This window comes from Thamnophis elegans, chromosome 6 (assembly GCF_009769535.1).
Source record: "Thamnophis elegans isolate rThaEle1 chromosome 6, rThaEle1.pri, whole genome shotgun sequence".
Classification (NCBI taxonomy): domain Eukaryota; kingdom Metazoa; phylum Chordata; class Lepidosauria; order Squamata; family Colubridae; genus Thamnophis; species Thamnophis elegans.
Genome location: NC_045546.1, coordinates 74,684,487 through 74,710,506, shown reverse-complemented (window position 1 = coordinate 74,710,506; position 26,020 = coordinate 74,684,487). Strand labels below are relative to the sequence as shown.

Here is a 26,020-nt window from a genome sequence, read left to right as displayed (position 1 = left end):
AATTAGATCTCACCGATTAGGCCTCCTCCGAGTTCCATCCGCCGGTCAGTGTCGACTGGCAACCACGCGGAGGAGAGCCTTCTCGGTGGCAGCTCCGACCCTATGGAACGATCTCCCCGTGGAGATTCGTACCCTCACCACCCTCCAGACCTTCCGCACAGCCCTTAAAAACTGGTTATCCCGTCAGGCCTGGGGCTAAAGATTGCAACCCGCCCGAATGGTATGAATGTTGTGTTTTAATGATGTATTGTTCTATATGTTAAAAGTTTGTTTCCCCCCCCCCTTTTTTTAAGTTGTAAGCCGCCGAGTCCCCCCAGGGAAAAGGGCGGCATATAAATAAACTTAAATACAAATACAAATAAATAAAGTTTGATTTTTAATTAGATCCAAATTTGGCAATACGCAACAGGTGGATTAGAAAATATCTCATTAGAAACCAGTGTGTTTTTAAATGTTTATTTGGAAAACTTGCTTAACAAGTGAATGACAATATGAAAAAAATGGGATGAGACAACTGTAGTTTTGTAATTTCTATTTCCTGCTTGAAAAGGCTCCCTTTTTGTTTACCAATAAATATAATCAATCCTCGCATGACTGCAGTCGTTCAGTTAGTGTAATTTTAGAAGGCCCAAAAGGCAGGTCGCCTGCCGCCTGCCTGGCACCGGTGATTGCGGAAGGGGGTGAAGAAAGCGAGGGAGGGGACAGGGGGAATCGACGCTTTGGAGGCTAAGATGAAAGAATCACGCATCGCTCCCGCATCCGTCGCTCGCATCATAATCCCCACTCGCTCCCCCTTCACTCCAGCCAGGGAGAGCCCGGCCGGCCACCACGTGAGCCTTTGCCTAGGACATCCTCTTCGGGAGCATACAGAGTAGCGGGGTGGAGTTTAGGGCCGCTTTTTCTCCTCCCCGACGCCAGTAATGTCAGATCCGCTGCAGAAGCGCGGCAGGCTCTGCAACGGAGGAGGAGGAGGGGTCCCCGCCGCGCGGCTGACTCGGGTTCCCCCCGCTCCGGTCGAAGAGGTGAGCTAAAGGGCAGCACGAAGCCAGGCTCGTGAAAGAAGCTCGCCCCTCTTTGGCTCCGAGGAGATTCAAGGCAGCTCTCCAACCCTTCCCACCGCTCGCTTGCTTTCGTCTTCTTCTTTTTGCAATCCCGAGCGTCAACGCCTTTCAGTCCAAAAAACCAGTCCCGCGGTTGCCGGCTTCCCAAGCGGGAGAAGCCCGGGGAGGAGGAACAAAGGAGAGAGGAAGGCAACCGGTGCCGCTCGCCCCAAGCGCGGTTGAAGAAGGAGCCGCCGCTTGCTTAGCTTAGCGAGGACATTTTTTTTTCTCCAGCATTGTGGGACCGGCGGAGCGGGAGGGAAAGAAACTGCCTTGGGATCCCTCCTCTCCCTTCGCTGGGCTCTCCGCGCCGGTGGGTGGGTGGTTTTTGATTCGCGCAAGGAAAGGAAAGGGAGGGAAGGTGTGTGTGCGTGTGGATGATTCTTGGATAGGATCCCGTTTTTTTATATTTTCGGTCAATAAGACCTGAAGGTTATTGTGGAAGCCGAGGGGGCCTCCTGCGGAACCAGCAGCGTGCCTGCGCGAGTGGGCGGAGGTAAAGGGGGCTGCTGGTGCGGACGGGGGGTGGTGGTGCCTTCCCCTCCTTTTCCACGGGGGGAATTCAATGGCCACGGCCGCGGAGCTTCGGTGATTCCGGGCAAACGGCGCTTCGAATGCTGCAATGCTGCCAACGGCGCTGCTGAAAGGAGGGATCTGAGCCGCGGGGGGAAAGAGGCTGGAGGAGCCACCCGGCCAGAAGTACCGTCCAGACCGCATCTCTCCAAACCCCCAAACCCCTTTTTTCTCCGTCCTTTCAGCTTCCTCTGTTTCTGGGACTCCGGGGGATTCGGGGTCGCCGGTTCAATTAGCCTCGGGCAGGTGGCCGATCTGAGGTCCGTCGTCTTCCCCCGGCTGTTTGTTTTTTTTTGCCTAGCCGCGTTTCGCCCTGCCGCTTCGACGACCCCGCCACAAGGCCGTTGGAGAATGGCTACCCTACTCCGGAAAATCGGGCTGATCCGCCTTCACAACAGGGACACCGAGGACCCCAAGCACCACCACCACCGGCGCGGCAGCCTCCAGCAGGGCTCCTCTTTGCGAGGCAAAAGCAACCATAAGAATAAGCCGCAGCTGCAAGCCACGCCGGCGAGCGGCTGCGGCAGCCCCAGTAGAGAGAGCTGCAGCAGCCGCGGCGGGAGCCCCGCTCGCAACAAGCCCAAGAAGGTCTTGGAGCTCGCGAAGCAGCAACAGCAACCGCCGGCGGCTCACGACGCCGGGAAAGAAAAAGCGCAGCAACCCGGAGGCGGCCAGGAGGCGGGCTCCGGGAAGGAGCAACCTTTAGGAGGAGGCAGCGGCGTTACCCGCTCCGGCTCGGCCTTGGTTTCCACGGCTTTGGTGCCGGCTAGTCGGCAGGCGCACTGCACACAAGTGCGCACCCGACGGCTAATGAAAGAGCTGCAGGACATCGCCCGCCTGAGCGACCGCTTCATCTCGGTGGAGCTTGTGGACGAGAGCCTCTTCGACTGGAACGTGAAGCTGCTCCAGGTGGACAAGGACTCGGTGCTGTGGCAGGACATGAAAGAGACCAACACTGAGTACATCCTTCTCAACCTCACCTTCCCAGACAACTTCCCCTTCGCGCCGCCCTTCATGCGGGTGCTCAGCCCGCGCTTGGAGAACGGTTACGTCCTCGATGGCGGAGCCATCTGCATGGAGCTGCTCACTCCCCGAGGATGGTCGAGCGCCTACACCGTTGAGGCTGTCATGCGCCAGTTTGCCGCTAGCCTTGTCAAAGGCCAGGTAAGGAACTTCCTCCTCGCTGCTGAGGAATACTTGGGGGGGCGGGGGGGGGGGCGCTAGGTAGGAGAGAGAGAGAGAGATGGCCTTGATGGAACTGGAATCTGTTTGGATGAAACGTCTTTCTCTGATGACTCCTCATAGCAGTGCAACATATTCTGGCAACTTAATTCTGTCTCCTTTTCCTATTCAGTAAGGGAGATTTGCTGGATTGGGAATGGCTTGATCTTGATCAATGTTAGCTTGAGTTGGATTATCGGTTCCACCACAAAACCGCGGAGGACAAAATCGCGCTCGACGAAAGCGCGCATTTGACGTCATCACAGCGCGACGAAAACATCGCGCTGTGATCGAAAAATGTAAAAATAAAGCGAAAACCTTACCCTAACCCCCCCAAACCTAACCTTTAACCTAACCCTAAATCTAACCCTAAACCTAACCGTTAATGTACCGCTAAACCTAACGCTAACCCTTAACCTAACGCTAAACGTAACCCTAACGCTCTAAACCTAACCCTAACCCTTAACCTAAACCTAAACCTAACCCTTACCTTTATGTGAATCGGCTTGCTTTAATTTTAATTTTATTTCAAATGTTAATTTTTTTCGTCGCGCTGTGATGACGTCACATGCGCGCTTTCGTCGAGCGCGATTTTGTCCTCCGCGGTTTTGACAGGTCACGGGATTATCTAAGATGCTTCGGCTACCTTAGACCACCTCCAGATGTGGCTCAGCTTGCTTCGCTGCAGCATTGTAGAGGACTCCCTTCGCTTCGTGAGTAGAGATGTCAATATTGCTGGGCTACAGATAAGCCTGCTGGCGACCTTATATAAGGCATTGAATCAGGGGCTGAGTTCACAGTGTTAAATCAAGCCGTACAACTGGTTTGATTTTGGATGAGTGTTTTGTGTAAGGCCAAGCCTTCAATGTTTATACCAGAGTTTATGAAGTAGTAAATAGCATGTACCCAACAAGTGGAGTCCATAGTCCATAAACTATGCTAGAGGTACCGGTAGGTTAGGTCAGAAACAGGCACAGAAATGGTACCTCATTGTTAAAGGATATGAGAAGAGATTCTTGAAAGCCAAAGTTTACCTTCTGTCTCCTTTTATACCAAGCAGAATCAAGGCAGGGTTGTTCTAAGTTTCTTTCTCGTGTTGTCCACTACTCCAAGACTAAATTGTCTTTTAGCTTCTCTTAATTGCTCCTGCATATCTTCATCATCTTCATACACCTCTCCATTCTGGTTTACTTCATGCTGGCTGGTCTTTGGAATTACGGAAGCGGGGAGAAATGTCTGCTGTGATCCATCACATTTTTTGTGAAAGGATAGGTGGATAACCTGCGTAGTTATTTTTTTTAATGCAACGCTTCAAGGATTTTTCTGTTGGTTTAATTGAAAGGCGGTTTGTGGCATGCAGAAAGAACAAAAATATTGCAGTTGTAATTAATCTGACACAAGTCAATAAAGACGAGTTATATACTTACCTCCTTTTACTTTCGCTGTCTCAAAGAACAAGGATTTGGCAAATGAAGTCTTGATTGATGGAATATGGACTGTAGAAAAAATAACAACACAGTTCTTTCGGTAAGGTCACCACTACTGTGATGGCTAAAAATGGAGGAGGGGGGACGACTGTTGTAATATAGTTCCTTGTGTAGGTGTGTGTCCCCCATGGCCCAGTTCATACTAGGGCTTGCAGAGTCACGCTGAATCACACAGGAGAAAACAAACTCCTAGAACGCCATAACATCTTGATAGTGCATAACATAACATTCTGAGATGTGCCCTACCATTGACGTCCAGGATTTAACCATATATAGACTGAGCAGTAGATTAGAAATTGTACTTTTACAGGCTGTTTTTAAGCACATGCTATTGCTCCTCCTGCCTTTGTTCTATCTCAATAAAAGGGGCTCTCAGACACCCAATCTGGGTCACTCCATCCCGAGAAGGTTGTCTCCTGTCTTTTCTCAACATTGGCCTCATGGGCGAACCACGGGAACGTTACAGACGACAGACCACATTCATGTGTACAGTTGTGGCCATAAGAACCAGGATCTTGAAATAAGGTGAACTGATAAGGTGATTAGCTTCATGCAATAAAGTAGGCATTTAATTGGTTTCCTTTGGAAGGACAGAGCCATAACACCTTTGCTCTAAATCCCCGAATCCACAAATGTTTTCCCTAAGGGTCTAGATCAGTGTTTCTCAACCTTGGCAACTTGAAGATGTCCAGACTTCAACTCCCAGAATTCCCCAGCCAGCTGGGGAATTCTGGGAGTTGAAGTCTGGACATCTTCAAGTTGCCAAGGTTGAGAAACACTGATCTAGATCTTCTCCCTTGTTTAGTAGACGAAGGGGCACAGAATCACTGAACAGTGCTAGCTCACCAGCAAAGAGGCTGCTGGTAGGCCTCTGCTTAGTATGCCTCAGCCCCATTCATTTCCTGGGGCCTTGGTTGTCTCAGACCTGGAGAACTGCCTCGTGATATCCATTGTTGTTTTTTATCCATAACACAGATACGTTTGTGAATAGGCATTTAATGTGATTATATGTTCGGTTGAATCATACAAATACAATAGGCAATTAATGATACCAGAAGAATCCCAGTATAATGAATACTTCCAACTTAAATCTCATTGAAATGGAGAAAATGTCTTGGTGCAGTCTGTTGAATTTCTTTTTGTTAGCTTGTGCCCTTTGTTTTTTACATATTTATTTATTAGATCTATATATCTCTTCAATTCAAGAGCTCACAGTATTTGAATACATGGCACTTCTTCCTATTCTCTAGAACAATTCTCCTGCAGGTTAGGCTGAGAGGAACAGACTCAAATTCCCCCAAAGAGTTTCTATGGCTGAGAGTGGACCATAAAGTCAACTCTCTCCTGTGCCAATCCAATATTTCAAGGGCTATACTAGACATTTAGCATAAGGCTTGGAAAGATTACTGCTTAGTTTTAACCTCTAAAAACTTTCATCTGCTTACAAAATGACTGTAAACAGGTGACTACTTTTAAATAACTTTTAAAAAAATTCTTAATGTGTTAAATTAGATACTTGTGTTTTATTATATCTACTGTGAACTGACCACAGTCTGAGTGGATTCAGGCAATGTATAAATTGTATAAATGTAAAAAGCATTAAAATAAATATTTAAATACGTTAAAAATTAAACTGCATTAATGCACATTAAGCCTATTAATAATATCTTACTACTAAATCAGTGACTCTTTATTAACCTATTAAATGAAAGGATAGAATCTTAAAATTGCATTGAAATACAGCTCTGGCTGCAGTTTTGTATCACGTACTATACCACCATGCAAGGAGGAGATCATTCTTTCCCCCCCTTATTACTTATTCCAGTAATAAACATAAAATATATGTTTATTACTGGAAAATAAAAAATAAAAACTATATGCAAAAAATCCCCACAGAAGTCGATCAGGGAGATTTTGGAAGTAAGAAAAATGTGCCATTATTGCCACACTAAAGTATTTCGGGTCCGGGGGGGGGGGAGATTGGAGCTGGGGGGGGCTTGTCAAAGGAAGGGCCTTGGGAGACTTCTGGGAAGGTCCTGAGCCCGTCTGAGATTGGGGATCTATTTCTGAAAAACATGCCTAAAACAATGTTTATCAACCTTGGGAACTTTAAGAGGGGAGGACTCCAACTCCCAGAATTTCCCAGCCAGTATGTACCAGAAGGAGATCATTCTTATTGCCTTCACTCAAGTACCCCACTACGGCAATTTAACCGAAAAGTCCACGAATTCTCTGAAACATCCTTGGTGGCCTTAGTGAGAAGGATGATTTCTTTGGTCAGCCATGTCTGTTCTGATGGCACACAGACACTACAGCAATCATCGCTAATACTAGCGATCCAATTTATAATATAAAAACATCTGTTTATTTGTCTCATTAATATCTGCAGGATCTCCCCCCCCCCCCAAAAAAAAGTTGGCCCGCTACCAAAGCTACCTTTATTAATATACGATTTAATGCTTGAATGTTAACTGGTAAGAATAGGACACCCAAACAGATATTTTCTCCCATTCAGTTATTCCTAGTTATTTACTGATTTCATTAGCATCAATCAGGTAAACAGGTGTCCCCCCCACCACCACTATGGTTCCTATTCTCCTAATATTTTTTTCCACTTACCCCTCACCTCCACACACAATAAAATGAAGCATGCTGTGATTTGCTGAAAGCATCTCAGGATAATGCCGATGCATTTGTTCATGGTCACTGATTATATTTGATATGTTTTGTCATATTTTAGCAAGTTGATGTTTTACACTGAGCAGGGTGTTTTACATAATAGTCAATATTTAGCTTAAAAATTATGTTACCTGAAACTCTCCACAGTATATAAGATCCAGAGTCGTTATCTGAGGTGTTTCTTTTTCTTTTTAATTATCTTGAATGACCTCTTTCATTTATGTTAATGTTCCAAATGGAGAATTTAGATGGTTGTTATAGATCTACACAGTATTTAACAGTTTAAGTTCTGTGTTCCTATTTGGCCAGGTACTTTACGACTAGTATATTGGGAGTACTGAAGACAGTACCAAGGAGTACAGTCATTGATTCCTATATATAGCCAAAAATCTTGCCAAATTATTACATTCACGTGATAGCTCTCAAATCCTTTGTAATAGAGTCGTTGTAATCCACGTAAAGGAAAAACCCATTGTATCTTACTACAGGCTTGGGTTATAATGGCAATTGGGACTGGAATTCCCATTGTTAATCAGTACAGTCATAAAGCATGACATCATTTGATTGCACTGCTCAGTAATAGCAATTTCAGCAGTTCCCGGTTGCCATTTTTAAGTGAGAGCCGCACAGATCGCTAAGGGTGGACATCATGTGATCACGACTTCCATCTTCCCGTCATCTTTCCATTGACTTTGCTTTTGAGAAACTGGCAGGAAACATTGGAAATTGTGATCATATGAGTGCAAGAAAATTGCAACAGCTGGAACCCCAAGGACTGGTCATAAGTACCATTCATTTAGGGCGATCATAACTCTGAACAGTTGCTGAACAAGTGTTTGTAACCTGAAGGATATCTGCATATCAGAGTATCTCCCAAGTTGGCCACCAATAATGTTACAAACCAAATTTAAGCTCACTTATGCCAGTCCCTTTTATGGCACAGGGGAAGGAAGCAAATTCCCTGTGGTTGTTGAAAACTATAAAGAGCAGGTCAGTCTCCCACTTGGAATAATGTTCTTCCATTGAGAGACAATGTCTAATGGTTATTGGTTACCTTCAATTTTCTAGTAGGAGGGTTATTTAGAATTAAATCCAACTAGAATTAGTTTGTTAAAAGTAAAATATTTTAGAAAATAATCTAAAAAAAATGAAAATAACTAGGCTACCAGGTAAACATACTGCATGGTAAATTACTAAGTTAACACCCTGAATATATTATTAGTGCACCAATAAACAACATTTCATTAAATAGTGGACTAAAATGAGTAAAAGTATCAATTCAATCACCAAGACAATAATTTGTGTATTGATTTAAATCAAGTTTCTATTAAAACTATAACTTTTCTGAAACGACTATATGTATTGCTTTCATTGAAGCTGTACATCTTCCAGACTTAAAAATGTGAATACATATATCTAGTTTTTGTCTCCCAAAACACAATGAAATTATATTCCATTAGTGAGAAAATACTTTTTTTAACCTGGTGAACAATAAACAATATGAGTTTCTCAGATTTCAGAGTGATTGATATTTCATTTATCAAAGACTAAAAATGAAGCGGGGGGGGTTGCCTCCCTTTATGAGAAAAACCTTAGGGAAATAGATTTTTAGAAAATATTGTACACTTGGTTCATAATATTCCATTCCTTCAATCCTTGATCCTCATCCAAGAAGAGTTTTATTGAGGCAAGGAAGCCATGCTCATTTTTCCACAAATTGTATAACATTGAATACAATCCTATTTCTCCATTTCCAAAATTCTTCAGTAAAGAACTGTGAATCTTGTTTCCCTGATATAAGTATTGTAAATATTTATATTCTGTAAATATTTATTCATTTTGGGGAGAAGTGTTTGTATATTTAATTAACCAAATGTATTGTGTCATATTTCATTACTTACTTGACTAAATTCATACCCCTTTATACGTAATATAAATTGGTTGTGCTTGAGTTTTTTTATAGCCTGGCAAATTCCGGTAGAAAATAGGCTTCTATTTAATTGCTTTCTGTGACTCAACCATTACTCTTCCAAAAACAGATAATGACTCTTGTGATACCTTAAAGATAAATTAATTTTATCTCCTTAATCTTAGCTTCAGTTCACGGCTTTTATGCTTCTTATTTTAATGAGATTATGCTTTGCTCTGTATTGCCCAAAGAGATCAGATTCCATTGAGTCCCTGGCATCAAATAACTAGCTATCACTGAAAAAAGAGACTGAACTAATAAATTCACAATTCCTTAACAACGTAGTTGCTTACTCTTTCGTTCTCGCTTTAATGGATGGTTATCTTTCACAAATACATAAATAGTGAACATTTTAAAATTAAACATTGAACCAGATGATGGCTTAAAGATACATTTTTAACATAAGCTTTCGGTATTTCTTTAATCACATGGAAGAAGGGAATCGGAAATACTGTAAAGTTTATATGTTGTAACTGAAAAATACTTCCTTTAAATTAAAAACGTTACAAACTAAAAACTCCTTCAAGTTGATCTCAACTGCTGATTTTTCATGGCAAGAGTAGATAATTGGTTGGCCCTTGGCTTCTGGGATATTTTTTTCAGCACTCCTGTATGAACTACAGCTGTGGCCTTTTTTAAGGTCTCCTAAATAGCACAGACTTCTTAGATTTTCAGGATGAGGCAAAGTAATAAATACGAGGCTTTTAAAATTTATATGCTATAGACATTTACTAATGAGAAATACTGCTTTAAAAAAAATGGCTCTTCCTTCTGAACAGACCAGAATGGCACATTCAGTTTCTGTTAGTGTTATTCACCCTGCAATATTTCACTAGAGAGTTTAATCACTAGTTTTTATTTCCTATGTTTTAAAAGAAAAACCGAGTACCTGTTTTTATACAGTATTATTACAAAGCCAAGGGATGCAAATGAGATACATTAATGCAAACAGGTACAAAATACTTTATTCTTACTAAAAAAAATGACATCAGTATTAAAAGTACAGAATGGTCAGTGATTTCATGATAATCTGAGTAACTCCTGCCAAGCTCTGTGTTATGTAACAGAGATCATTCTGTTGCTAAGACAGGCTGTATGTACCAAAACTCTGATCGGCGTGAGAAACACTGATTCTGTTACAACTCTCTTTTCTCATCTGCCAGGTGAGATGTTGAAATGTACAGTATTGTAGTCATTTTTCTGTTTTCTTTGTAAGTTTACAGTTTGTATCCCTTTATAATAGCTTCAGAATAATTTGTCATGTTAATTGGGCAATGCTGATAGGGGTTTTTTTAATACATAAGACAAGAGGATCATTTATCCCAAGTTTTGCTAACTAGATACCTTTCTGAGGCTTTGTATATCATCTCTTAAAAGACTTCCCAGCCAGCACCATCATGTTGGCTGAGAATTCTGGGTGGGAGCCGATGTCCAGGGCATTTAGGTTATAGATTGAGGAGCTCAACATGCCCATCCCAAAATGGCCAGCTGAAACTGGGGAAGCTTATTACTTGGGCTCAAAAGAACCTAGTGATCTCCAGAAGTTCCCATCAGCTCTAGACATCATGTCAAATGAAAGGAGATTATTGTAGAAGGATAGTAATCCAGAACATATGCAGAATATTATATAATTTATGATTGCCTCTTCCATGGAGTGCTGTCTTTGTTTAACAGTCAGAACTATACTTGGAATGTTGAAGTGTCATTTAGTTAACGTGATTAACATTGGCCATGATCAACAAGCTAATTCCCATGAAATTATCTTAACAGAAGGGTTGCAATGCATGTATATTACGAATTTCCATTTAAGTCTATGTTATTTTTGAATAAGTGTATAAAATAATGAGTAAAATCTGACAGGAAGTTCTTTGGTGTAGACAGCACTGAAATGAATGGAAATTACATAAAATTTGGTCTCTGGTGTAATACCTCCAGAGATCTTCCATAATACTTGCCAAGCTTCAGAGTCCATTAGATTTTGTTTTAGATTTATATGTGTCTGTGTGTGTGTGTATGTTTGTGTGTGTGTGTGTGTGTTGTGTTTGTGCTGATAAATAAATAAAGGGAGACTAGTATAGATCCATTTCAAGCTATTTAGCTCTCATCAGCTAGCCATACCCTTACTGGGATTCGAACCTGGGCTGTATTACATATTAAGCAGATGTGTTAACCACTAAGCTCTCCTCCTTTATCAGCTGAGCCAGGGAAATAGGTATGTAATTAGTGTATTAATTAGTGTATTAATTTGGGCATACCAGAGGTTGTGACACTAATTACATAATATATTACATATGTATGTTATATGTGTGTGTGTGTGTGTGTGTGTTTTTATTTGTGCTGATAAATAAATAAAGGGAGACTAGTATAGATCTATTTCAAGCTATTTAGCTCTCATCAGCTAGCCATACCCTTACTGGGAAACATATGGCAAGGCAAAGTGCCAACTTCAAAAATCATCTTTATTTTCAGAATACTTTTGGGTACTACAAATATCCCGATGGCTTTCATTAAAAAAAAAAATGATTTCAGCCTGCAGCCCATTCTTTCACAAGGTGACCAGTCCAACTCTAACTTTAGGATCAAGTCATGAATTGCAGGTAAAACTTCAATGATAGGAGTAGTGTCTCAAGGACCAACTGTGTAATAGCAATAGCACATAGACTTATATGCCATTTCGTAGTGCTTTACAGCAACCTCTGAGCAGTTTAGAAATGTCATCATATTGTCCCCAACAATCTGGATCCTCATTTTACTGACCTCGGAAGGATGGAAGGCTGTTGGCCGCCGGCTCCTCCAGCAGCCAAATCAGATGAGGAGGCGGTGTGGGAGTCAGGGCCAGCATCCAGGCAACCTGACAGCTCTGAGGGGGAAGAGGGAATCGAGCCATCAGAGATAGAGACAGAGGCTGTCCAGCAGCCCTCAGATGGAGAGTCAACAGCCTCCAAGTCTGGGGGTGGCTGATGGGGAAGGGAAAGAACAGCTGGGTCCTGAGCCTGACGTACGGATGTGCAGAAGGGAGAGGAGAGGAGAGCAGTGGAAATCTAGGGGCCGATCATTGGGATGGAAGAGCCACTTCTGCTAGTGAAGCCCAACCCGATCTGAGGATAAAAGGCAGAGGGCAGAGATGAATAGGTATGGCAGACAACTATTCATCTCCCTGCCAGAGATACTTGTTCGCCTGCTGTGAGAGAGAGAGACTTTTTGCCAGGACTGCTGGCGCTCCTAATAAAGGAATCATTGATTTAACTACAGAGCATTTGTGGTTTTTATTTAGCCGGGTCAGAATAGTCTGAGTCAGCCTTGAGCCCGTCAGGATCAAACTCGAAGCGGTGGGGTGGGCAGAGTTAGCCTGCAATACTGCACTCTAACCATTGCACCACCAGCACTCCTGTAGTATTATTCTCTGCCTAAAAGGACTGTGTCGTAATTATTTTATAAAGCAGAATACAGAATAGAAGGAAGTAGAATCATTCTTCTACAGACAAAAAAGAAAAGAAATGCAGATAATGGTATTTCAAGAAAGAGCTTCATGGCTCAAGGGAGGGAGCTATTTTGTTTTCAGGGGTTTTTCTTCTGAATAAAGCTCCAAAAAGGAGTAAAAATTCTATAGTAAGAAGGGTTGCAAGGAACATAGAAATCTCATAAATTCAGCAACATTTGAACATATGAACTATCATTATTATGCTTGACTGAGCCATGCTGATAATAGCAGGATTTGTACACAACTGATTATAGTCAGGATTTATTGGAATTATATGTACTTGAGTTCCTAAAAGAACTTGTCTGGGTTTTTTTGTGTGTGTGTCAGTGGTGGGTTTCAAAAATTGTTCGAACCTACTCTGTGGGTGTGGCCTCCTATGTGGGAGTGGCTTGCCACCCATGTGACTGGATGGGAGTGGCTTGCCGTCCATGTGACCAGATATGAAGATGCCGATGACACTTGACAGAGCCACCTTAAATTACCTCACACACAGCACTGGCACGCATAAGAATATGATGTAATCTTGTTTTCTAAAAGGCATCTTTGGTTTGCGTTAAAACAACTCCAACACACGCAATGTTCCGATTGCACCACAAACGCAGTAGTCATCCTTACTTTTCACAGAGGCACTGAGTTTTATAAATATGAGCATGATAGGGTAGAATAATCATATCCAAGGACCAGTGGTGGGTTTCAAAAATTTTTGGAACCTCTTCTGTAGGTGTGGCCTGCTTTCCGGGTCCACTGGTGGAACCTCTTCTAACCGGTTCGGTAGATTTGACGAACCGGTTCTACCGAATAGGTGAGAACTGGTAGGAACCCACCTCTGGTGTGTGTGTGTGTGTGTGTGTTTGTGAATATATACATAGACATATACCTAAACACCAATAAATTCTTCTTACTTTCCTCATTTTCAAGGCCGTAAAAATTCTACACCATATTCTAGTAAATAATGAGTGTAAGCAAACATTCCTTAATAATTCACATTTTAATATTCTCATCTTTCGTTATGTAGCTATGATGTAAAGTAAATTTCAAAAGAAGATAGATAATTTGGAAAAAAAAAACTACTTGCAGAATCAATGAATCAAACTAGCCAATATATTTCAGGCAAATTGTTGAAGTCTTGTTGGATAGCTGTATTGCTGAATCTAGCAAAGTTTCAGCAGATTAAATTTTTAAAAATAGTTTTGGGGTCTTGCAGATTTTACCTTCTGGAGGTGGGTTTCTGAATAACATGTGTGCTAATAAGAGTGTTTCCTAGGCTTTCTGGTCAGGGGAATGTCATACCTTCCCTGTTGTACTTTAGATCAGGGCTCCCCAGCTGGGCTGCAGCCTGTTTGAAACTGGGCTGCACAAGCACCAGGGGAATATCCATGCACAGCTCTACCACGTGAATGGTGGGAGACACCTGAGAGACCGCCTCCTGCCGATTACCTCTCTCAGACCAATTAGATCGCACAGGTTGGGTCTCTTCCGGATTCCATCTGCCAGCCAATGTCGGCTGGCGACTCCCCGGGGGAGAGCCTTCTCTGTTGCAGCTCCGACCCTCTGGAACAAGCTCCCTGTTGAGATCCGGATCCCTACTACCCTCCCGGCCTTCCGCAAAGCCATCAAATCCTGACTGTTCCAGCAGGCTGCGGGGAGCTGAGAAGCATCTACCTCCATAAAAATTGTGAATGTTGGTTTTGTTTTTAATATGTTGTCTTTGTCTCGTTTTCCCCCTTTCCCTTGTCTTTTGTGAGCCGCCCGGAGTCCTCCGGGAGTGGGCGGCATACAAGACAAATAAATAAATAAATAAATACATGCATGCATGCAACTCCACTCTTGTGCTAGTGACTGGCATTTGTGTTCATGCATGAACATCCACGTGTATTGTGGACACTTGTGCTCATGTGCAAAGCTCCCCTTGTGCGAGCAGCAGGCGGTTGTGGCAAATGCTGCTTTGTGTAGGCATGGGCATCTGCCACTTGCATTAATGAATCTGTAGCACATCACTTGCTTACAACTTGCATGGAGCAATCTTCTCTTCTCCCACCCCGCGTTAGGCCTCCAAGCCAGAATAATTGGGGACCGCTGCTTTAGATTGTCTCTTCACCCTTTTGCTTTTCGTGTTTTTGTTAAGTAGCCTTTTTTTCTAAACCTGGTTTCTGAATGGATAGCTCAGATTGTAGCAACGATGGTTTCAGTCTCATGTGTTATCATTTTTTTTAGTGATAGTGTGTCTGGCCCTTGTTCGTATATTCCAGTGGTGGGATTCAAATATTTTAACAATCAGTTCTCTGCCCTAATGACTATCTGGGTAGGTGGGGCTCAGTGGTCATGTGACTGGGTGGGGCGTGGCCAACTCAAGGTCACTCAGGTCGATGGGCACTTCGCCTTAGCTGTTACAATATAATAAGGGTTAAATGGAGAGGCAGATTCTGTAAGCTGGTCAATAAGGATTAGGCTAGAAACAACACCAGAATGTTTCCTTCCTGCCTTCCTTACAGGATTAGCCCTGTAAAGTGGAAAAAAACAGAAGGAGATTTCTTCCAACAATCAGTTCTCTGAACTACTTAGAAAGTTACCAACCGGTTCTCCCGAATAGGTGCGAACTGGCTGAATCCCACCACTGGTATATTCCTTACCCTATTTTGAACATGTTCAGGTTTTGGGGGGTGGTGTCAAGTTAATGCTGCAATCAAGTCAGAAATCACCATAGAATATAAGATTTACAATTCACTTTAAATAGCAGGGGAATCAAAGTCTGACAAGACTAAGTCAACAATTTGTGGTTTTATGGAATTCTCCTTTTTAGGTAACTTTAAATAGTTAACATAGTTATGATAGATGAAGTTGTAATGTTTATTTTTTTAATGTAATTATGCATTCAAAAATGCTTAAATATGCGCTCTACATGGGGCTGCCCTTGAAGAGTGTTCGAAGACTCCAGTTAGTCCAGAACGCAGCCGCGCGAGCGATTGTGGGTGCACCCAGGTACACCCACGTCACACCTATCCTCCGCGAGCTGCACTGGCTACCCATTAGTCTCCGAATCCGCTTCAAGGTGCTGGTCGCTACCTATAAAGCCCTACATGGTATCGGACCTGGGTACCTGAGAGACCGACTTCTGCCGATTACCTCCCATAGACCGATTAGATCTCACAGGTTAGGTCTTCTCCGGATTCCATCTGCCAGCCAATGTCGGCTGGCGACCCCCCGGGGGAGAGCCTTCTCTGTTGCAGCTCCAGCCCTCTGGAATGATCTCCCTGTCGAGATCCGGACCCTTACTACCCTCCTGGCCTTCCGCAAAGCCACCAAGTCCTGGCTGCTCCAGCTGGCCGGGGAGCCTGTGAAATATCCAGCCTCACGGAAATTGTGAATGTTGCGGTTTTGTTTTTAAAGTGTTGTCTTTGTCTAGTTTTCCCCCTTTCCCTTGTCTATTGTGAGCCGCCCGGAGTCCTTCAGGAGTGGGCGGCATACAAGACAAATAAAATCAAAATCAAAAAATTAAATATGAATGGCTATTATCAGCTATCCTGGAAAATTGCAGATGGTCTGCTTAATGCATGGGCCTTTATGCAGTAACACTGGGATTTACTACAAGTCATAATATCCTAGGAATAACCTGCTGAGGAAAAGGAAGTGGGGTGAGAGCCCAGACAAGAACACTTCCAGCTTGTTATTGCAAATTGGATGCAATGGGACCACATCTGCAGGAACTGCTTTGTCATGTGAGTTCTAGGAATAGACTCATAAGGGGGAAGTTGCGAGAGTGAGCCAGAGAAATTGCTCCCAGCGAATGCTAGAAGGTATCTTGTGGCCTGGAATTTGAGTTTATGAGCAGAATTGCCATGAGGGTTTTATATTCAAAATTCATGAGATTAGGGAAATTAAAAACCAAGATAGCAAATCAAGCCAGCTTTCTGGTTCCAGTATATATCTAAGTGTATAAGTGTGAAGTGCTCAATATGAATAAGGAAGGGGCTTTTTCTATGCAATATGTCCTTTATTATCAAGGATTAAATACTGAAGTTCGGGTCTTTTCTTATTCCACATAATGTTTATATCAGCGTTCCAAATATCATGCAGAATTAAACCAGAGACAAAGGCAAAACTATCCTTAAAGTTCCAATTTAATAAGACAGGCATGTTGGCATCGTGCTATGGAATCCCAATACTGGAAATGACATCACAATTCCACCCAGTTAAAAGTTCATGATCTTGTCCCCACACCCACAATCCATCACATGGTCCAATCTTCTTCCATGCTGGCATCCACATCCAGCTGCTTCCGGTCAGGTGTACTGATGTGGAGACAAAGGATGACCTTGGCTTCTAGTAAAGAATGAAAATAATACATTCCACAATCTCACTCCTGTCTATTCCCCCTTCCCATCAACTATACTAAAGAAACAGCATAATGAAATAAGAGAAAGTGTGGCAGGCCAAAATTCTAAAAGGAATATAATTGCAGTCCTGACAGTTTTATTATCAAAATCTTACTGCTTCATTATGCCAAAATAGAAATCTTGTAAAAATATTCATTTCTTCAGCAGGGAGCAGGGGATTTATAAAACTACTAGCTGTACCTGGCCATGCGTTGCTGTGCCCCAGTCTGGGCATAGTGGGGTGGCAGGTGGGTGCTGCCGTTGGTCAGGACTCGGGGCTGCTGGGCCGGGCGAGGCTGGTCGGGGGAGACGGCGCCGGGGCTGTCGGCCTCGTGGAAGTTGTTGAGCATCTCCTCGGAGGAGCTGTGCTTGGGCTCCCCCAAGTCAGTGGCCCAGGAGAGTGAGATGACCAGGATCTCTGAGGAGAAGTCCTGGGTGTGCCACCTCACGGGGCACCCAGGGGCCACCCCAGCCCTGCTGCACCTCAGGCTGACACCGCCACCCCGTCAGAGCTGCCTTGGCGAGGCCATAGCTGACTCGCTGTGGGGGGGGATGGAGAGCGCGGCCGGCCGGGCTGAGGAGATGCTCCGCCTCCTCTGGAGTTCCGCTGGGCTGGCCAGGGGTAGATGGCTTAAGGGGGGGAGGCAGCCGAGAGATGGCGCAGGGGGCACCCTGCCACAGACAGCAAAGGCCTGGCGAGAGGGGAGGGGGAGGCCGAAGGGCTTCAGCTCCCCTAGGCGGAAATGGCCGAAGCTCATCAGAGGAGGGGTGGAAAGGGGAAAGGGTGCGGCCACAGCCCAGCCACACATATAAAGGGACTGTTGGGACGAAGCTGGCGAGAACCCGAACTGTTCCAAATATACTATACTCACTATGGTAAACGACACAGCTCAATTCCAATGCACTGTCACACGAAATAATTAAATCAAAATGAAAATAAATCAAAATCTATGAAAATTCAATATAACAATGCAATTGGAAACATTGAAATGGAATCATTAAATATTTAGTATAGCATGTGTTGCTTTTACATCCACCAGATGGCACTGGAAACATTGAAATGGAATCATGAAATATTTACTATAGCGTGTGTTGCTTTTGCGTCCTCTAAATGGTGCTGGTTTTCAAAAAAGCATGTTTTTACAAAAAATCATGTTTTTACCTGTCACAGGTGTGACATCTATATAATCTATGTGTATAAAAACATTCGCGTATTTGAATGCAACGTTGTGTCAAAATTTCAAAGCAATCGGTGAAGAACTATCGGAGATTAGTGATTTTGAACAAACAACTATTACATTTTTATTTATATAGATAGGTAAAGTTTTCCCCTGTCCAGTTGTGTCCAACTCTAGGGGGCAGTATTAATCTCTGTTTCTTAGGCAAGGGAGCCAGCGTTGTCTGAAGACCCTTTTCCATAGTGTGGCCAGCATAATGAGGTGCACGGAACACTGTTACCTTCCTGTTCTGACCCCCCTCGTCCCACACCAAAGCACACCGAGCCAAAGATACTTTACAAAATTTATTAACAGACAGAGAGGTCCTTGGCAGCAATCCAGCACGGACAAGCCTTGGCAGCAATCCAGCCTGCCAAGCTAACACGACAGTTCTCCAACATTAGTTAATGCGTTGACTCCTGCAAAAGGGTCGTGTGCACAAGCATTCCTTTTATAGTCTTGAGAGAAGGCTAATTACCACCAGCTGAGTGCAATTACCTCCTGTAACTGCACAACTGTTCCTTACGCCTATTAGCTCTCTGGTGCCAGGCATCTAGGAACAACTCCCTTGTCTCCTCCCCACTGCTGATGTCCGGATCACACTCCCTTGTCTCCTCCCCATTGGTCCAAGGCTCAGGCGCCTCCTCGTGGCCAACCAGCTTCTCTGCGCCCTGCTCAGAGTCGGCACCCTGTCCAGGGTCCTCCACATCCTCCAGGGCCGACTCATAGGGCCCCTCGCTGTTGGAGTCTGGTGGTAGCTCCAATGGCTCCTGCTGGGCCACAACGCCTTCCCATCAAAGTTGTATCTATTTATCTATTCATAGTTGCATGCTTTCGAACTGCTTGATGGGTAGGATATAAAACCGCACAGAAAAACCAACAGACATGTCTTTTGTGAAACAAACATTTTTCCCATAAAGAACTTTATGATACTAGGGACGTATAAGCAGTCAAGTCCGTATATTTAAAATCCTCCTGAGCACTGGTGAGCTCTTGCTCCAGTCAAAGTGCAATCATTGTAGAACCTTTTCCAGGATTTTCATTGCAGATTAATTCAGAGTTTGGTGGGAATGATACTTTCAAAAAGGTAGAATATTTCCAGTTAATCAAACAGCTCATAAGAACACAGATCAGTTACTCCAGCCACTGCTTTAAAAACAAAACTGGTGCCATGAACAAGCAATTATCAAGTTGGAAGTTGGAATTGGATCATTAAGTATTGTTGGTAAAACACAGTGTTTTTAGTCTAGGATTACCTATGAACCTGGCATAGTTAAAACAAGTCGTTCCTGAATGATAAACCTTTTCAGGAAGTTCATAGCATTTGTTTACGGGCAGCCAATTTCTCTCCAAAGATCCCCAAAGATAAGAGAAATGTGAAAGCAGCTTTCCATACTACCATTCCTCTTCTCTCCGCTCTCTTCTATATCCAATCAATTCAATCCAATTCTACATCCAATCCATTGTTTGCTTCCTTATTAAGTCTCCCTGTTTTCAGTTAGGAGAGGAGGTAGGTAGGAGAGGTATTAATATTCAAACACCCGTCCTCATTCATTTCACTGCACATTCTGAGTCACTCTTGGGCTTTGTCCCCACTTCCATCTACCCACAACACAGACGCTCCTTGGCAACAGGAATTTTCTCCCACATTTCCATGATGTCATCTCCAGCCCTTTGGGAAACAGCCTTAAGTTATCATAAGCTGAACTGTCACTAAACTAGTATTTTTCCCCTTATTCCAAACCTGTCCAACACCTCCAAGAGCTGAGGTTGTGCAGTGGGTAGAGTGCAGTACTGCAGCCACTTCAGCTGACTGCTAACTGCAGTTCGGCAGTTCAAACCTCACAAGCTCAAGGTTGACTCAGCCTTCCATCCTTCCGAGGTGGGTAAAAGGAGGACCCAGACTGTGGGGGCGATATGCTGACTCTGTAGAGAGGGCTGAAAGCCCTATGAAGCAGTATATAAGTCTAACTGCTATTGCTACCTTAAACCAGTGGTGGGATTCAGCCAGTTTGCACCTATTTGGGAGAACAGGTTGGTAACTTTCTAAGAAGTTCAGAGAACCGATTGTTGGAAGAAATCTCCTTTTGGTTTTTTCCATTTTTACAGGGCTAATCCTCTAAGGAAGGCAGGAAGGAAACATTCTAGTGTTGTTTCTAGCCTAATCTTTATTGCCCTGTTTACAGAAACTGCCTCTCCGGTTAACCCTTATTACATTGTAACAACTAAGGCGAAGCGTCCATCGACCTGAGTGACCTTGAGTTGGCCACGCCCACCCAGTCACATGACCACTGAGCCCCACCTACCCATATGGTCATTAGGGCAGAGAACCGGTTGTTAAATTATTTGAATCCCACCACTGCCTTAAACCCAACCTTAAAGGGTGTGTATCTATGAGGCTTCATTTCCTGATGAAAGTGCTATTGCTGGGGGAATGTGACTGGGAAGAAGCAATACAGATTCACAGTGAGCCACAGCAATTTCATGCCTTCTGCCAATTGAAGGATCCGTGGATAATAATTTAATTCAGTAGTTGGAAAAGATCCACAGAGAAGCAAAACAGAGACAAAGTAGTGTCATAAATTCAGAGTTTCCTGCAGGCTTCTGTTAAACTAGAACTACAGTGCCAGGGAAGATCAATTTTGGGTTTGATGAGATTAAGCAGAGATGAACTGGGTTTGACCCAAGCCATAGCCAAAAAAATGGAGTTGCAAGGAATAGTCTCCATTTTGTTTGTTCAATTTATTTTCTCCACTATACTTCCTGTAGGAAATTGCCCAGTGGTGGGTTTCAAATTTTTTTAGAACCTCTTCTGTAGGTGTGGCCTGCTTTGTGGGAGTGGCTTGCTGATCATGTGACTGAGTGGGAGTGGCTTGCCAGCCATGTGACTGGGTGGGTGTGGCCAATTTGTAAAATGTGGTGAAACTCACTTGACAACGCTCTTGCTTAGCAACCAAAATGTTGGCTCAGAAACTCTGGCATTTGAAGCACGCAAGTCTTAAAGCTGTCAAGTTACAAGAGCCTTGCACCCCTAACCCTTTAGGAAAAAAAACCCCAGGGGTGTTCAAACTTGACAGCTTTAAGACTTGTGGACTTCAACTCCCAGAATTCCTCCTCTTGCTCTTCATCTTGATGATGTGCGGACGGGCGGGGGGGAGGGAGCCGAACCGGTTCTATACGGCAATGTAGATTTGTGGAACCTCTTCTATAGAAGAGGTTAGAACTGGCAGGAACCCACCCCTGATATTGCCCCATACAGTGTACATGTGTATGTTGTGACAGTTCCAATTTGCTGGTCAACTTTGTTTTATACTCTTTATTTCTTTCTTTATTTACTTGTCCCTTCTCTTTGCTCTTAACTCTGTCCTTCCTTTCTGAAATCCATGTCCCTGAACGTCTCTCCTTTGTATTAGATTTAGTAGGCATGGCTGCACCTTAGACTTAAGGATAAGACTTTCTTGGGGAATTCTGGATACTGTAAACCTCTGATGCCAGGGGTGATTACAAAATTCTTGCATTCTAGAAAACAACAGTTTGAGGTTTCTTTCAAAGTGGCGTAAGACTAAAGTAGTGTACATATATTAAACAAAGTGTGCTTTATATAAACATTATGGACGTGCCCAAAAAGCACTTTTCCATTGCCTTTGTCTAGGATGATTGTTTAACTTCTCAGTCTACAATTTTTATATTCTCTGGAAATCTCACCAACCCCCCCCCCCCCCCCAGTATTAAAACAGACCCTATTTCTGTTTCAGAACCCAAACCAGGTTAGCCAGGTGCTGTTTCCGACTTAATCTTTATATTAAAGTGTCTTAATGTTTTAGTTGGCACAGTGGTTAAATGCAGCACTGCAGGCTACTTCAGCTGACTGTTATCTGCAGTTCGGCTGTTCAAATCTCACCAGCTCAAGGTCAACTCAGCCTTCCATCCTTCCGAGGTCGGTAAAATGAGGACCCGGATTGTTGTTGGGGGCAATATGCTGACTCTGTAAACGGCTTAGAGAGGGCTGAAAGCCCTATGAAGCGGTATATGTCTAACTGCTATTGCTATTGCTATTGCTATAGTTCAGTGATGGCAAACCTTTTTTGCCTCGGGTGCCAAAAACACGAGAGCGGGTGCTATCGCACACGCTCGCGTGCCCAGCCCCATAATTTAATGCCCCCGTGCCATGGCCCCCGTGCACACGTGCATGACCCTCCCCCTGCTGCCCCGTGCACATGCGCATGGCTTTCTTGGAGCCTGGGGAGAGCGAAAACTGCCTCCCCGCCCCCCAGAGGACCTCCGGAGGCCAGAAACAGCCCGTTTTCCGATTTCTGGTGGGCCCGGATAGGTCCGTTTGTCTCCCTCCCCAGGCTCCAGAGGCTTTCTGGCTTTCTGGAGCATTCTGTTCCCAAGCTTCCGGTGTGTGCATTGGGAAGCCTCTGGAGGGCCAAAAATCAGTTGGCCAGCATGTGCATGTATGCTGGAGCTGACAGGGCAAATGCCTTGCGTGCCCTCAGAAATGGCTCCGCGTGCCACCTGTGGCACATGTGCCATAGGTTGGCCATCACAGTTTTTGTTGATGAACCAAATGGCAGCATGTATCTGACTTTAGCTGATCAAGAATGCTTATCGGGTTGGCTTTTATTGGTAGTGGGATAAACCCCAACTGGGAGGTCCAAGGCTGCAGACTTGACTTAACATTTAAAAAATCCTTTAAAAAGGAGGTTGTAAGCCATTGCCCTATCACAAGAAAAAAACTTGAAGAAAGTTGATCAAGTTTCAGTAAAATAAACTTCTTCCTTCACGCCGCAAAAAAATGGCTTACAAAGATATCAAGGGATAAAGAACATGCAAAGAATAAAGATTGGGGTTTTTTTTGTTGATGTTATCATTCCAACTGCATAGAATCTTCCATTTCACAGATAACATTGTCTTACGCTGCCCTTTAAAAATGGCCATCATTTTAAGAAGCCAACATTACAGTTTAAGAAATCTTCACATACACTACCAGCATTTGCACACGGAATTAGAGGATAGGGTGTTTTAAAGACCTTTACCTTTTTTGCAAGTACAATTTTGAAGGAGCAAGAAGGGGATAGTGCTTTTATTATCCCTGTTCTTAACATTCCAAGGGAGGAATAATGTTGAGTAGGTTACTAGCAGATGTAGCATGGGTGTTAGGTGGGCAGAACATAGTGACATTGAAGCAAAGGCACGGAGGCATGAAGATGACTGTTGGGGGTGTGACGTCTTCTTTTCTCTAAAGACTTTCAGGGCAGATGGTAGAGCTATGAATTAATGCCTTTTTAGAAATATGGGTGAAATGCTTTTTAAAGTTCTAAATTACTGTGTTGTTTCCTTCTGATTCTTTCCACATAATCTTTGACAATTGTGCAGTAATAACACAAAGCAGTTTACAAAAGGATAGGCAACAGGGTGCATTCCCCCCCTCCCATTCATGTATTTGGATTTCAGAATATGCAAATAAGAAACTGGCATAATACAAAGTAAAATAACAGCCTCTAGCATTCTTTTCTATTTATAATAATAGCTCTCTGGAACACTTAGAAAGTAAATGTGGTAAATAGTTTTTACTCCCATACATTTTCTGACAGTTTCTCTGGGGAGTGGGGGGGGGGAAGGCAGAAGTTAGCCAGAATCAGAAAGTAACAGGTGGGACAGTTGGAGAAATTTGTGGCAAAAAAAACAAAAATCATCAACACATTTTCTGGTAAAGAGAAGTTTTGCCAATGGAAAGCCCCAATAACTATGACATTGTGGCATTATTGCCAATATCTGTGGAATACCAGATTCCTAATTTTCTTCTCTTGGTTATTTTCTTTCATTCAGGGCCGCATCTGCAGAAAAGCTGGAAAATCGAAAAAATCCTTTAGTCGTAAGGAAGCCGAAGCAACTTTTAAGAGCTTGGTGAAGACCCATGAAAAATATGGATGGGTTACTCCTCCCGTGTCTGACGGCTGATACAACTTGCAACCCACTCATCAGACGCTAAACAACACAACTCAATCACACGAATGAAGTACTTTTTTGACATTTTCTCGATGCTGTATACCACATCCATCCTTTTCTACTCCAGCTTCTGTTAACTATCATGAATGTCATGGAGACATCCAAATTATTTATGAGCAGATCTGTTTACAAAGGAAAGGAAGGGAAATGCTGTAGAAGATTATATTTTGAAACTGGTGAATGATCGAGGGATCATCTTACGTCACTTTAGTGCAGATGCTGAGATCACTTGCCCTATCAACCATGTACCCCCTTCTTCCATCTGAGCCACATTGTCACCTGCTTTTTCCCATGGCACAGCAACAACAACTGGTGGTAGTGGAAATTCCATCCATTGATGCTTAATTCATTTAAATGTGAAATGAAGCTGTTAATATTTAATTAGGGAAACAGTGCATTGAAGATCCATGTTTGCTGTGCTGTTTTTAAATCTCTTTTCTCAAGCAGGTCAACCTACCTTGAAGGTGTGTTTTCTGTGGAGCTGTGGTCCGCTGTGGCTGAATTTTAGACCTCATTTGTGCTCTGTAACATGACCTTATGTTCATTTTTTTTTTTTGAAAGTCAGGATTCTGGCAAAGACACAAAGACTAGTATTTAAAATGAAAAGCACTCCGTTGGTCAAAATGTGCTAGCTATGTGATATGTGGAGTGCAGTTGTTCACCAGTAAAATCGATCTGATCCCATGAAGGTCAGTTAGAAATTAAGAGGAGCCCAGTAGTGGGAGATTATAAGGAACTGGTGGCCAGATAATTCTCATCTTCCCAGTAGGGTGAGCATATTTTCCTGTTCACTTCTGCAATGGCCAAAAGTAGATTGCGGAAGGCTTAACCTTAAATGCATGGTATTCAGCTTGAAATGATAGACCTGTTACAAAAACTAAGTTGGTTTTTTTTTTTTTTAATGAGGCATCTTTAGGATTATTTGCATGCCTGGATTTCCTTTTGACAACATAAAAAACGAATACATTTGAGTCCTGTGTCAGAAACGTATATAAATGTCCAGCAGGTACCAAGGATTCACATTCCTTCTTATATTAAACTGATTTTTAAGACTTCCTATAGTGTTCTGAGAAATACAAAGGGTGAATCTGAAATGTGGAACCCAAATGGAAAAATTGCATTGGACCCATTCTAAATAAAATCAGTTGAACCATTTGATTGTCTTGATGTTTAAATTATTCTACTTTAAATCATTACACTACAGTGTAACATTGGAAATGTTACAGCTGTAATACTCCCTGATGAGTAAATTTCAGGCTGAGGCTTGGGTCTGCAAAAAAACAATTCACGTTACACAGATTTTAGCAATGTGTATGTAAAAAAAAATCTTATGGCTTAATACCATTGGCTGCTGTTGATGATATTAATACTGAATATTATTTCTTTCTGCTTGAACACCTTTTTTTGGGGAAAGCTTTATAGCAAAGAAATTTAATTTTTTTTTTCACTGCTCTAAAAGATACGGAGCGTAATTCACTGCCTGAAAGGAAATTGCATCCCCTTGGCTGATAGCCAGAAATCACGACGTAACAAGCAAAGTGGGGGCCAGGGAAACATCTGAAGAAATACTACCTCTCATCGAGCATGGAAGTAAACAGCATTGTGTGCTTGTGAAAGTTGGGTGACATACGTACAAAACCCACTGCACATTATTACAGCAGTTCAATTATACACTTTGATGTGAGCAACTTCAAAAGAAAAGAACAGAGTCTGCACATTTATATATTAGGCTGGGCAATCTACAGCCTTCCCATGATGTCCCCCTCCAAACCCCTTAAGATCACTCTGCCAACATTTGACTTTAATCTGAAGGGGGAGGTATGGTTCTTGCTCTGTTTGTGGGGGCAGCATGTTTTGGGATAGGAATCGGAACATGAAACCTCTGTGAAATGTAACACTCTGTTCTTA

General features: G+C 43.2%; 1 protein-coding gene across 1 annotated transcript; it reads left to right on the top strand.

The window, feature by feature from the left end:
* Positions 1–494: 494 nt before the first annotated feature.
* On the top strand, positions 495–25,267 carry UBE2QL1 (ubiquitin conjugating enzyme E2 Q family like 1). The gene is made up of 2 exons (XM_032220331.1): positions 495–2,837; positions 23,933–25,267. Exons 1-2 carry the CDS (start codon positions 2,025–2,027, stop codon positions 24,062–24,064), a joined length of 945 nt encoding a protein of 314 aa, XP_032076222.1. The 5' UTR covers positions 495–2,024; the 3' UTR covers positions 24,065–25,267.
* The last annotated feature ends 753 nt before the right edge of the window (positions 25,268–26,020 follow it).

What these genes read in the sequence shown, in the direction of transcription:
- UBE2QL1 (XM_032220331.1), top strand. Translation starts at nt 2,025, where the DNA reads ATGGCTACCCTACTCCGGAAAATCGGGCTGATCCGCCTTCACAACAGG. An exon ending in CTAGCCTTGTCAAAGGCCAG is followed by an intron (nt 2,838 to 23,932) that starts GTAAGGAACTTC and finishes TCTTTCATTCAG; the next exon opens with GGCCGCATCTGCAGAAAAGC.